At 38.4% G+C, this 13,170-nt stretch overlaps 1 protein-coding gene across 1 annotated transcript; it reads left to right on the top strand.

Moving 5' to 3' along the window:
* The first annotated feature begins 1,925 nt into the window (after positions 1–1,925).
* LOC139744840 (polyglutamine-binding protein 1-like) lies at positions 1,926–9,236 on the top strand. The gene is made up of 7 exons (XM_071655253.1): positions 1,926–2,017; positions 2,613–2,739; positions 3,803–3,861; positions 4,415–4,539; positions 5,473–5,581; positions 7,300–7,369; positions 9,019–9,236. Exons 1-7 carry the CDS (start codon positions 1,936–1,938, stop codon positions 9,161–9,163), a joined length of 717 nt encoding a protein of 238 aa, XP_071511354.1. The 5' UTR covers positions 1,926–1,935; the 3' UTR covers positions 9,164–9,236.
* Positions 9,237–13,170: the final 3,934 nt, after the last annotated feature.

Below are 13,170 nucleotides of genomic sequence, written 5' to 3'. Positions count from 1 at the left end.
ATTTCATTTGATTTAATTTCTTCTTTATCCACGTTATAAAAAGGTACAATATACATGCTAAAACGAAAGCTCAATTACATAAAAATAAGGCATGTACAATAACTATATCAAGTAAATCATGCAGGAGCACAAATAAAGATATATAAAAACAGACAAAGAGTCATACATAAGATACATAAATCTATAACCATACTATTATACAAATCTGAGTAATAAAAGATAAAAATTACACAATATTTGGGGCTCACGAGGAATGTTGAAGGAGGGTTCACCCCCTTCCCTTCGTTGCGAGAATGCTTATTTAAACGAATTAAGATCATGTCACCATAAAGATGCTATCTGCCAAGTTGGTGAAAATTCGTAATATATTTCAAGAAGATGCCGAAATGTGAAGAAGAGTGTAAAATGTAATGTTGTACCCGTTAAAGTTGTAATATCAATCCTATTTGAATAGCCTACAATCCTCTGACCCTCACTGAAAGGTGTTTTCCCGTATTGTGAAATTTAAATTTGAATTTCTTTATTTGTATTACTCTCGTACACTTTTTTTCAAGCAAATTGATAAAAAGATATCATCTCACAGTGAGTTTCGAAGTTGAGACCATTGATGGGTGAGAGAGGGAGAGAGAAAGAGATGTTGCGTATAACAAACGTTGAGGGCACTCTTGAAAAAAATCTAAGCTTGCGTTGCGATTGTTACGAATATTTGATGTAAGTACGCCGATAATTATATATCATTTACTGTGATTTACGTCTGTTTCTCTTATTGGATAACTTTCCAGTAGCTTAAAGGGGCCCTTAAAGGCTTGGCATTCTTCCACAAAGTATTTAGTGCTTTTCAGGTAAAATAAAAAACCAAACTTTGTAGAAGAGCAATGATAATGACATCATATCAGTCCCACATGTTGAGATTGGTGTATGCATTGTTCAAACCATTTGCATTAACCCATTGCAAAGTCAAACGTTTACCATATTGTACCTTCCCGTTTTATACAGGTAAGGTTAGGCTAACAGGTTAAGCACACTACATGTGTGATAGCTGATGAAAAAGACATTGTTGATCAGTATGTCAAGCTCTGATCACATCTGACGGTCCAAAATACATAGAATCTACACTACCCTACCTAGGCTAGGCCTACGCTACAGACTATTCTGAAAATCTTTATTTTTCCAGGATCAGCTCTGAACATGTGCGTGCTGAATTTGAAGCCTGTGAATAACTGAAGGACACTAAAGTATTGTTTGGTTCATTTCCACAGTATGTATTATGATGGTGTAGAAATTTTAATGCATTTCGTGCTACCACTACCAGAAACTAACCCCAAATAAAAGCATGTGAATATTTTTGCTTAAAATTTTTAGTTGTGATATGATGTACCAGGGTAACACTTTTTAATGTTTTGACAGCCTGGCCATGGCGTTGATACAAGAAAATCAGATTACCAGGCCAAGCGTGAAAAATTACTTGCACAAAAATAACAACTTTATACAGTTTGAAGAGGGTAAATTAAGTTATCACGCAGTATGTTTAATTCAAAGAGTATGTTTAGAGTAATAATATAGTGGTAATTAAATGACAATGTACAATAGTATGTATGGTACATAATAATGTGTGTGTGTGTGTGTGTGTGTGTGTGTGTGTATGTAACTTTGTATGAATTGTATTAGTTGAGTAATGCATTCTTGTTTTCTATTCATCTGTATTGAAAAAAAAAAAATCTGTCTGCATGACTGAACAGACAAGATACTCATTTCATATCATATATATATTATCAAATGATAACTAGTAAGTGTGGTTCACACAGAAAATTGGTGAACAAAGTAGGAAGGAAAATGATGTAAGAATTTCCTTACTAAAATCTGTTTGAAAATGTGTTCATTGTCTCAACCTTCCCTAGAAGTCTGAAGTGTAACCAACAGTCTCAAGAGACGAGGATGTCCCTTCCACCTGCCTTGGCCGCCCGCCTAAAGAAGAGAGGCATATTGAAAGTCGATCCTGCGAGTAATGTTGACAGTGGTATGTACTGTTGACTTCAACTCTTCCAGACATGCTGCCCTGTTATGTTCCTACTAACTATAATGGAACTTTGAAAGTACACATAGCTCATAAGTACATATACAAGTTACCAACCAGATGTTAACAGAGAGGAAGATCATAAATGCAACTCACTGCTCCTAATACTCAGGAGAAAATCACTTAGCACTGTTTTAGTGAGACAGCAATGTCTGCATCTAAAGGCACATGCTTCCTTTTGATCATGTCTCAGTATCTAAATGAACTGGTCCATGTGTATAGAATTACATAGTCATCTCATACCAATCATTGAATTAAGTAGCTTGTGAGTGTTGAGGTCACATTTTGCATTTGGACATCTCACAGGCACTATTCTCTGGTCCCTGTTTGGGACTGCAAATCAGGAAGATATCCCCATGCTCTTATTGAATAAGACATACTGTGTTTCTGCTCCGGCGCATGTTGCTCTTTGATGCTCCTTCTACGAAGTGCAAGTGATAGATACTTAAATATAAAATTGATCTCATCTGCTCTCTACCAACAAAAGAGTGCCAAACACCTCACATTCACAATCTCTGGTTCCTTTTGGTGTCTCAAGATCCCCAGGAAGAGATCATTGCTGCAGACTATTCCGGAGACATTCAGCCAGACCTTAGCAAAGAGCAGATCATCATTGACAATGACAATGTGCCACTGGGCTGGTGGAGGGTAAAGGACCCTCCGAGGTAGGTCCATGGTTTCCTTACACTGGAAAGATTAACCCTTGACTTTGTGCAGGGCTGCACACTAACCCATTTTTTCTCCTGGTCCAACCTGTCTGTCAGACCAGGAGGTGCCCAGTTTTTCCATGTTTTACTGGTCCATTCCTTAAAAAGTTACTGGTTCAACAGGGACCGTCGGACCAGTGCCAGTGTGTAGCGTTGCCTTGTACCCCAGCAGCTTCTGTCCTTCTCATGTCAAAACCGCTATGTAGGGAATTCCTTCACCAAAGTTTCTCAGTATCAACCGCTTCATTACAATGTCAGTATTTTCTTGCAAATGATTGACATTTTGCCCTTCATCGACATATATAAGCACGGATTATTCACTGTTTCTTTTAGTAATAGCCATGATGATATAAATACAGTGCACTTCCGTTATAACAAACATTGTTATAACGAAATTCTGGTAACAATAAAGTAAAAGTTCGGGTCGCAACATAAACTCTATGTATTTTTTTATTGTTCATTTGTTCGCTTATAAAACAACTAAATTTCGATATAACGAAAGAAAACTGCTGGTCCTGAGGACTTCGTTATAATGGGAGTCCACTGTATAATTTCTATGAACAAAATAATGATAAGACTGTATGTGATTGCTTCATAAACTATCTGACATACTATGCTCAATGCTGCCTAATGTTTATCCTCCCTTATGTGGGAACAGTCCCTGTCTAATAAGGCTTCACCTTATGTGTTTTTGACCGATCTAAAGTCACATGAGGAGGTTAATCTTGCTGAACAGTGACACTGATGTGCACTGTTATCATGATGTCAGTAATGTGAATATCCTTCTGTTAGTCAGTAGACTCTGTCTTTTCCAACTCTTCTGCCATTTAGAGGACTGACTGATATTAAAGATAAACAGTATTGGCACATTATCAGCAAATAGGTTATTATTTGTTTTATCAATTTCTTTGTGTGAAATTGGGATAGTAATTATGTACAAGTTCTGGTTAGTAATAGATATGAATTACATGAAACAGTTGCGTAAAAGCTGTGATTATTCAATTGGATTATCTCTTTTCAGTGGGTTCTTCTACTACTGGGACTCAAACACAGACATGGTCTCCTGGCTCCCTCCCACAGGTGCGTTCTGAGCTTCTGTTGTTGATAAATTGAAAAAAAAAAAACAACAAGAACACACAGACAGACATTTAGTCACACAAACTAGGGCCTCACTACCTATGGTTTTTGCTATCTATGATAACTGCAGTTACCTCTATTATGAATTGAAATGTGACTTGAATCATTAACAAAGTAAATTGACATAGCACAATTAGCCTTGTGCCAGTTGTTGTGAGTCAAGCATATAAATTTGTGTTCATGATTTGGCAGTAAAGAAATAACTACAGTACTACTATTATGTGCACAACTTGGCCTGGCTTTGGGAAGAAGGTGATTGAAGATATCATGGAGATCTCATTGTTATGAATTTATCAGAAGATCAAAAATAAGTGTGCTTATGTACACACATTTATGCACATACACACACACACACACACACACACACACACGAGTATGTAGATGTAGACAAGGTGTTTAGGCATTATTGCTAACAAACTTGATAAACTGTTTTTATGGAAGTCTACATTTACCTTACCAATCTCTCATTTTCTTCTGACGTGACATCTCAAATCAGACCCCAATGCCAGCATCTCACTCTCGGCCAGTAAACTGAGGGAGATTGAGGAGAAGAGAACACGTCTGAGAGAGGCTCAGCCTAAACCACCAGGAATGGAGCCAAGCAACGAGGTTCCAGTTCTGGTAATTCAATGCAATTCGCATTCATTTCATATCAAAGAAAAGCAATAAAACAGTCCAATTAGAATAAACAGTGCACTCCCGCTATACTAAAATGATTAAAACAAAATTCTTATGACAACAAAGTAAAAATTTAGGTCTTAGAATTACCATCTATATTTTTTCACATCCTTTATTTTTTAGCGATAATGAAATTTTGATATTACGAAAGGAGACTGCTGGTCCAAAGGACAGTACTTTGTTATAAAGGGAGTTGCTTGTATATGTCAGGTGGCATCTTAAAAAGCAGATCGCTTGTTTAGCAAGATGCACTCTTCCTGACTCACTGAAATAACAATTGATGTGTGGCATAGACTGAAAAGTGCATAGTACAGTATGTAGATAATAGACATAAAATGCCAGTAAAAACAAGGAAACATAAAAAATTGTATTTGCCATCAATATTTTCCCTTTTTCAGTAAAAGAGAGACAAAAATGTCATACAATACAAAAGTTGGCATGAGTGCCATGTTTGGTTGAATGCTCGATAGGCATGCATTTTTTCTTTAAGACTTGATGCTTGATGCTGAAGTGGCATGGTTATGGCAGCATCTATTACATTCCCGCTGCTGTGCAGTATTTCAGTGATAAGAGTTCAGGGGATGTTACAGCCATAAGATTAAAAGTAAGACACACTTTGAATGTCACAATTCACAGACTTGTGCATTCACTGAGGAGATGTGATAAAATAAAACCAAAAAATGAATGGATTGCTCCATTGCCCTCTTAGGATTCAATGTTAAGAAAAAAACGATGCAAAAATGAAAGTGATTATGTTATCTGGCTTTGTGGCAGTTAATCTATTATGAAACTCTTTAGCCTAATGTCTTAAGATTAATATCAAACCATTCTCTGCATTGAACTGATTACTTTCTGTTATTTTTTGTTATATTGCAGACTCCTGGTGTCGATATTGGTCCCCAAATACCATCTTCCATACCCCTCCCACCACCTCGAAATCCACCACCGAGGTCGGCAGGTGAAAGGTCAAGGAAAGACCACAGAGGTCAGTTTAGCCAATATCTCAGACGTTTGAATGAGACTATTGACCGATTCTGTGACGTGCTTTGTGTATTATCGGCATGGGCAGTGCCATTACTGCGGTGTCCCAGCCAACCCCCCCTCCCACTTCCCCACCCCTCTCCCTACATTAGCACGCGCACGGAATGACAAACTGATGCATGGTTGCTTTAGCCAATAGGCGTCTCGTACTGAGTGCGCGAATGTTTGCTTAGTGCGCGAACCTTTGTTACAAGTGCGCGATAAACATGTTGCCCTTGGGTTGGGGGAGAGGAGGGAGGGTCAGCTAAGACACCTCAAAATGAGCTAATGGCTGCGCCCAGTGCCACAAAATGTCTGCTGCCCTCGACGAACCCGAATCGGTCAATATGTGCTTTGGTGCTAATACCAGTGGATAAATAGCAAAGATACAGAGATGAGAGATAAAAACAATAACAGTTTGAAATGTAAGGACTGCTTATTACTCCTGTTATCCTAATCTTTGTATCAGAAAACTCACTAAGATTCTATACAGTGCACTCCCGTTATAACGAAATGCTCGGGACCAGCAATTTTCTTTCGTTATAACGAAATTTCGTTATAATCGAACAAATACAATATATAACGAAAACAAGGAAACCACGTATATATATCATATCCTGTTTGCTGAATAGTCATCATACTATTCATACACTAGAAAGCTATGTGATATGTGATGGGATAACTGTATTACAATAATAAATGCAAGTTCCCCTCAGAAACTGTGCGTGACACAAGGAGCGAACTCACGGTGGTGTGAAGCGTTCACCCACGCAGAGACGCTATATATGCTTGTTCCGCTACGTATTTTCGAAAGCAATTCGCATTTCGTTATAACGGAGCACATTTCTTTTGTTTCTCTTTGTCTGTGGAGCTCGGAAAAGACTTTGTTATAACGGAAATTTCGCAATAGCCGTGTTCGTTATAAGCGAATTTTGTACCATAGACTTTAATGGTGATAATTTTGGGACCAAAAGATTTACTTCGTTATAACGAAATTTCGTTATAACCGTGTTCGTTGTAACGGGAGTGCACTGTAATTCAAGAATGCTATCTACTGGTGTAGGTACTTGGATGTCCTGCTGATTCTACCCAGTTGGACTGAACCCCTCGTGTGATTTTGAATGTTGATTGGTACAGAAAGCCCAGTAGCATTGTACACACTGTCCAAAGTCTGTGGTACAGAAAGGGTTAAAGTGGGAAGTCACACCGTGTTTAAGGTAACTTTATTTTTAAGAGATGAATGAGAACACATTCTTTAAGGTTTCATGCGAATTGGACATAGAATAGAGAAGTTTTTCATATTCACCTGTTTTTACCAAAATATAGTGGAAGTGGCAATGATTTCTTTAACCTAAAAAATCTCCTAAAAATATCAATTCAAGATTTTTGGTCAATGGATTAGCAACTGCCGCCTCTTTCCCCCTCAAATTCATCAATGCTAGGTTGATACAAGGCTACAATGATTTGAATAGTGTAGGCCTACAGAGTACATCTTGTTGCTTTTTAGTTCATATCAAAGAGAGAAATATAGTGAAAATAGACTTATCAAGTACAGGGTTACAAGAGCAAGTTTCAAGGTAAAAACTCATTGACTTAGAATGTTATTTGTTCATTTACAACTATTGATGAATAGAAGAAAGAAGAAAAAGTTGTTATTTCTCCAATCTATGTCTTTGTACCCAGGATCTAGGAGGAGACAGAAGGAGGATGAGCTGGATCCGATGGATCCTTCTGCCTACTCAGACACACCAAGGTCAGTCATTCCTTCATTCTCTCTCAGTTATTCCTGAAGATTGATCTTTGTTTCTTTGTGTTATGTGCTCAAAAAAAGAAGAGAAAAGAAAAAAAAAGGAGTAAATACTGATATAGGTGTTCTGTCCTGTAGAAGTGGTAATTTTCAGGTGTGAAAATGTTCACACATTTTGCGTAACCAGAAACCCCGGCCCCCCACTTAGATGGTCATCCATACCGCATGCGCATTCCCGATTTTTCGGGAAAGGGGTACTTTTTTCGGGGCTCAGCTCGGGGAAAAAATCCCTGAAAATTACTTAAAATAGGGGGTCTTTTATTTTATCCCCGAAATATTTCTAATTAGGGGTAGTTTACAAATCTTTCCCAAACAATCCTGAAACAGCCAGATACCGAAAATAAAATAAAAATAGATAAAAATCTGAAACACGGGTGCATGCTTTGCTGCAGAGAATGTCAGGCTTTAGCTGGCCGCCTTTTCATAGAATATTTCGCCATATATGCGTTGCACGTACGTCATGCTTTTGTTTGTTTGTTCATTTTCCATCTGTGAAGATGGCTGGATATCCCATATTCAGCTACGTTAAGCTGGTATTCCATGGGGCTCAGTTGGATGTGAGGTGGGACCACTTCACCGGGTTAAACACCCTGCTCTTTGCGATGAATGAATGAAGCAGGATCTTTTACGTGCATGAGTTGTTACTCTCTCATACACGGGACCTCCATTTTATGTCCTATCCGAGGGACAGAGTGTTTTGCCTCTTGCTAGAGGGGAGGGTATGCTTACACACAACATTGCTCAGTCCAGACTCGGGTTCGAACCCGGGCCGCGTGATCGTGAGGCAGACGCGCTACCGACTGAGCCAACTCACCGCCCTGCTACGAATACACATGCTATAGCAAACAACTCTAGGCGCTTCCCAATACTTTTCCTTCACTATTAGTTTCCCTTCCAAAATCTTGAAATAGGGGGGTAATATTGATTGCTCCCCTTCCAAAAGCCCATGATGGGGGTCAAAATCCTAACCCATTCCCTTCCTTAAAGGGCGTATCTCTAGGAATTTGGAACGAGCATGTGTGTATGGTTGACCGTCTGAGTGGGCGGGCCAGACACTAGCGCAAGAGTAAAATCACATATGAATATTTTTGCTTGTCACATGTACTACATTGGAATGTCGTGATTCTGCAGAATTAAAAACATGCAAAATTCATCTAACTCTCCAGGGCGTGAAAAATTACTTGCATGAAAATATCCAATTTTACAGTATTTGCTTAGTGCAGTTGAAGTTGAACAGTATGCAGCCGTTGTTTCGTGTGTCTCTGGAGTCTTGAGTGTTTTGAGTAATAGCTTTTGCCTTTTTACCTCGGATTGCCTTGAACACTATCAAAAGTTATGTTTGACTCTTGTTCTTTATATACATGAATAGAGGAGTTTGTTAGTCAGTTGTTGAAATGGCACCTTCAAGTCCTCACTCTTCTTCCATGCCTCTTTTGACAGTTATTTAAGTATTTAATGTTGTAGAGTGTTGTAGAGTTCAACCCGTTGAGGACAAGCCATAACACACGTTTCCCATAGACACTTGTCTGAGTATACCCGTGACTGGTCTTCAAAAGGTTAAGCCACTGTAATCATTTGGTTTCTTTGCCTTTCAGGGGAACATGGAGCAGTGGTCTGCCTACTCATAATGAGGCCAAGACAGGTGTGGATGTGACGGCCAATGGACCCCTCTACCAGATGAGACCTTATCCCAGCCCCGGGGCGGTCCTTAGGGCCAACAAGGGAGGTGCAGACTCCTGAGCATCCTAGCAGTAGTGGCTCATCTGATGTCTGGTGGTCTTGTGATCCTTCGATGTGAAATCCCTGCCCCACCTGAAGGAGCAATCCTCTCATCGTGTTCAGACTGTTTGAAATGAATGAGACGGTTCTCACAATAAGGCAGTGTGTGGTAAACTGGATCATCCTTAAACATCTGTGACTGAACTTGTACTGGAATCTCAGCAAGTGCATGGCAGTGACATCACCACAAAGCTACAGAAGAAGCGACTGTCATATAGTGAAATATTGTACATGTATTGTGTGGATATTTTCTTCAATTTTGAACAAGTGAATTCAAGCTACATTTATACCTTATTAGTGTTGACATTAAAAATGTGGGAAGCTAACCATACTTTACCAAGCATGAAATATCGAGCAGTGGGAGTTTCCGCAATTACAATACATTATATAGATGATGACTGGCGGAGGAGGGAACATACTGAATGTTCCACCCGAAGAGTTTGAAATGCTATTGAAGGAGGTTATAAGTCCCGAGACAAAGTCGAGGGACTTACAGCCTCCCGAAATAGCATTTCAAACCTTGAGAGTGGAACGTTTGGTACATGTTCCCAACAACAAAGGTCATCGTCTGTTATATTATATGGGTTAGTCAAATACATCAACGTCAACCACCAGCACAACGCACTCGATCGCTCGCTCGCGCAGAGCCAAATTCACTGTGCGCGTGCGGTCCTATAGGCTTTCTGTCATTTGTTACATGAAAATGTTTTCCATGGGAGAACATTACAAAAATGTTCGCCCATGGGTGAACATAACCAATGTGCCTCCATCACGTGACTGTGTTTAGCCAATCACTAACCGGTATTTGACTAACCCATTTAATATTGTACTTTGTATTATGTCTGCATTGTAACACATACGTGCAGAGATGTGAATGGTCTCTTGACTAGGTGGACAAGAGGGAATACACTGTACCACAAGTTATTTGGACAGGAACTTTGCTTGCACTCTCTACTTGTGTTAAATTTCATGTTTACAGAGAGCCTACCTAATCTTGCTCTCTCCTCTGATTATATTCCAATATCTTACAGATAGGAAGAAATAAATGGAAAACTATTTCAGTTGTTTACGATCACTGAACTTTGAACATCTCATACAATCCTAGTTCCTTTACACTCTCTGAATCTTGAGTGAAAATGTAACTATATTACACTCAGTGATATATTACACTCAGTGACTAGTGATTTTGATTAGTGTGCACATTTCTGAGAGACATGTCTGGAGAAATAATCTCAAATTCAATCATTCTCAGCTGTTCAATGTGAGAACATGTTAAAATGTTGGTAGAAATATTCTTTATTACAGGAGTCAACATGACTAGGATTCTGTTTTGAATGTGAAACTTTTGTTGTCACACTGACTTTTTCCACCTCACACTGTTTAAGTGGAAAATGCTTCAGGGATTGTGTAAACTGTAAACTTTTGGGTTCCCCCCCCCCCCCCCACATTATTGTTGTTTATCATTGTGATCCAAACATGAGCTTGCCATGATTTTGACCAGAGCAACTATATCATAATAGTTTAGCAGAGACTTCTATGTTTTATCTTTGTTAGAGTGTTTTGAACAGAGCAGTATTCTGGGAGTTTGATTGCTCCTATAGCTTTTGTGTTGGACTAACTTTTCATAATGCTAAGATTGATAATGTTCTGTGTGAGTAACATTTTTGTTTTAAGCTCAAAATAATACCAGCTTAGAACCACAAACAATTTAAAAGTATGCCACTGTTGCATCATCCATTGGCTAGTTAGCAGGGATAATTCTAAATATACTATCCAGAACTCGAAGTTTACATGCAGATTTTCCGTTCATTATGCCAAGCATACCTTGTGTTTAAGCTGTACCAAGAGACATTCAAGAGACATGTAGATGTGCATAAAAGTGTTGCTTGTATTGGAAATTGTACCATGTGTAAATCATTTCTGCAGGATGTTGGTGTAGATGCCATGGATGAAAATAAATTTGCTTTTTTACAAAAGTTCATAGCCTGCATTTTGTTTTGCCATTGCTCATGGAGCAACATTCTCGTGTTGTTTTTTTTTTTTTTTGGGGGGGGGGGAGGGGGGAGAATCATGCTATTCATGTAGAAACCTTTCCTGAGAAATCCAACTCCACTTTACCTATGCTGATGCATATACAGTATTTATCAAGTACATTTACTATGTAGCATGATCTCTCAATACCTTACATGGCCTTTATGCCATATACAGTATGAAGGCATTTGGTCATCTAGATGAAGCAAAGGGAAAAAAAAACTAATAGTATAGTAGTAGTAGAGGTAGTACATGTAGTAGTAGTAGTAGTACAGGTAGTAGTAATGATGATAATATTGATAATAATAATAATGATAATGATGATAATGATAATGATAATGATAATAATAATAATAATAATAATAATAATAATAATAATTATAATTATAATTATAATTATAATTATAATTATAATAATAATAGTGATAATGATACTAATGCATTGTAATAAATAACTACGTTCTTATTGAACACTTCTGCAGGACCTGATTTTGGTATAGTATTCCAGACGACAGATCCAGCGTATGAAAATGCGCCTTAAAAAACGGTGGTGTTTGCTTGTGGGTTTGTAGGATTTGATGATTCATGAAGATGAAGATTACAATGTATTTTGTATTTCCTTCAAGAAGTTAGTGGCATATAATCCTCAGTCTGAATGTGATTGACTGTCCACTTCCACCTCTCATAATGAGCTGCTGCTAGAAGTTATGTAGGGATTAAGGATGAAGGCAGGAGTTGTGATGATGAGGTCTCCCGTTTATGCTATAGTACATATAAGTACATTATATTCCAAGACATCCCAGAGATGAATAACATGAGAAATAGAATAGAACATTTGAATTGCAGTAAAGCCATGATCGCATGAGTTATTGTGCGTACACGTGTGAAAATACTATACATGTAGTTTGTGTTTCTGCAGTACATTACTGGCCCTAATATAGAGTCAACTTTGTCTACGTTGAATCCCAGGGGACTGGAGGAAATTTCGACTTACACAGTGAATGATAATACGATTAATTGAAATTGATGCATGATTATGTTTGTTTGTGTGTGTGTGTGTGTGTGTTTTGTTTTGTTTTGTTTTTTTGTTTTTTTTTGGGGGGGGGGGGTAAAATTTTCTTTGACTTTGCAATTTTTTGAAACTGTCTACTTAGGCGAGGTTGACCATACGTCGTAATGAGTATGAGAGTCGGAACAATTTATCCCTTACACCTGGTCATGTTTGATGTCAAGGGGAGAAATTGAGAAGGAGGACAAGAAGCTAAAGCAGTAGAATCATTTCTGTGAAACACAGAAATTGAGAAGGGAATGAGAGCCGGAGCCGGAACAAGAGAAGGATGTGTGACACAGTGAGGTAGAAATAGAGGAATAGTTCTAGAGGAGGAGGAGGAGGAGGAGGAGGAGGAATGACTAGTAAAATACGCCATGTTCAGGAGTATGTATAGTACGTGTATTGCCAAATAATGTGTCTGTACATGCAGCAGTGCGTACGACAAGAGATCGGCTTTTATCAGGTACACTTGCACAGCCACTCAGTTATTGTTTTTTTCTCCCTGTTTTTGTTTTGTAGTATACTTCAGAAGCCGTCATCCACAAATTATTGAGGTTTATTTACTTGCATCAACAGCAGCGCATTTCATTGAAAATCGTTTTACCTGTTTAAGTAGCATATGCACAGTAAGGAGTTCTTTGAGAGAAAGAGAGGAGAGGGAAAGAGGTAGAGATGGAGAGAGAGAGAGAGAGAGAGAGAGAGAGAGATGGTTAGAGACAGGGAGACAAAGAACTTTTCTCAAGTTCATATTAATTGTAACAAACTGCAGAGTAATGAGTAAAATCGATTTTCGGGTCACTATTGATTGATGTACTTTTCCATGTACAAATCAAGACGGAAGTTAATGACAATAACTTTTGATTGATCGCATTTACAAGACCCACAT

Source organism: Diadema antillarum, unplaced genomic scaffold (assembly GCF_040938485.1).
Source record: "Diadema antillarum isolate AM-2024a unplaced genomic scaffold, OU_Dant_1.0 seq00001214_RagTag, whole genome shotgun sequence".
Taxonomy (NCBI): domain Eukaryota; kingdom Metazoa; phylum Echinodermata; class Echinoidea; order Diadematoida; family Diadematidae; genus Diadema; species Diadema antillarum.
This window is presented reverse-complemented; position numbering and strand designations above follow the sequence as displayed.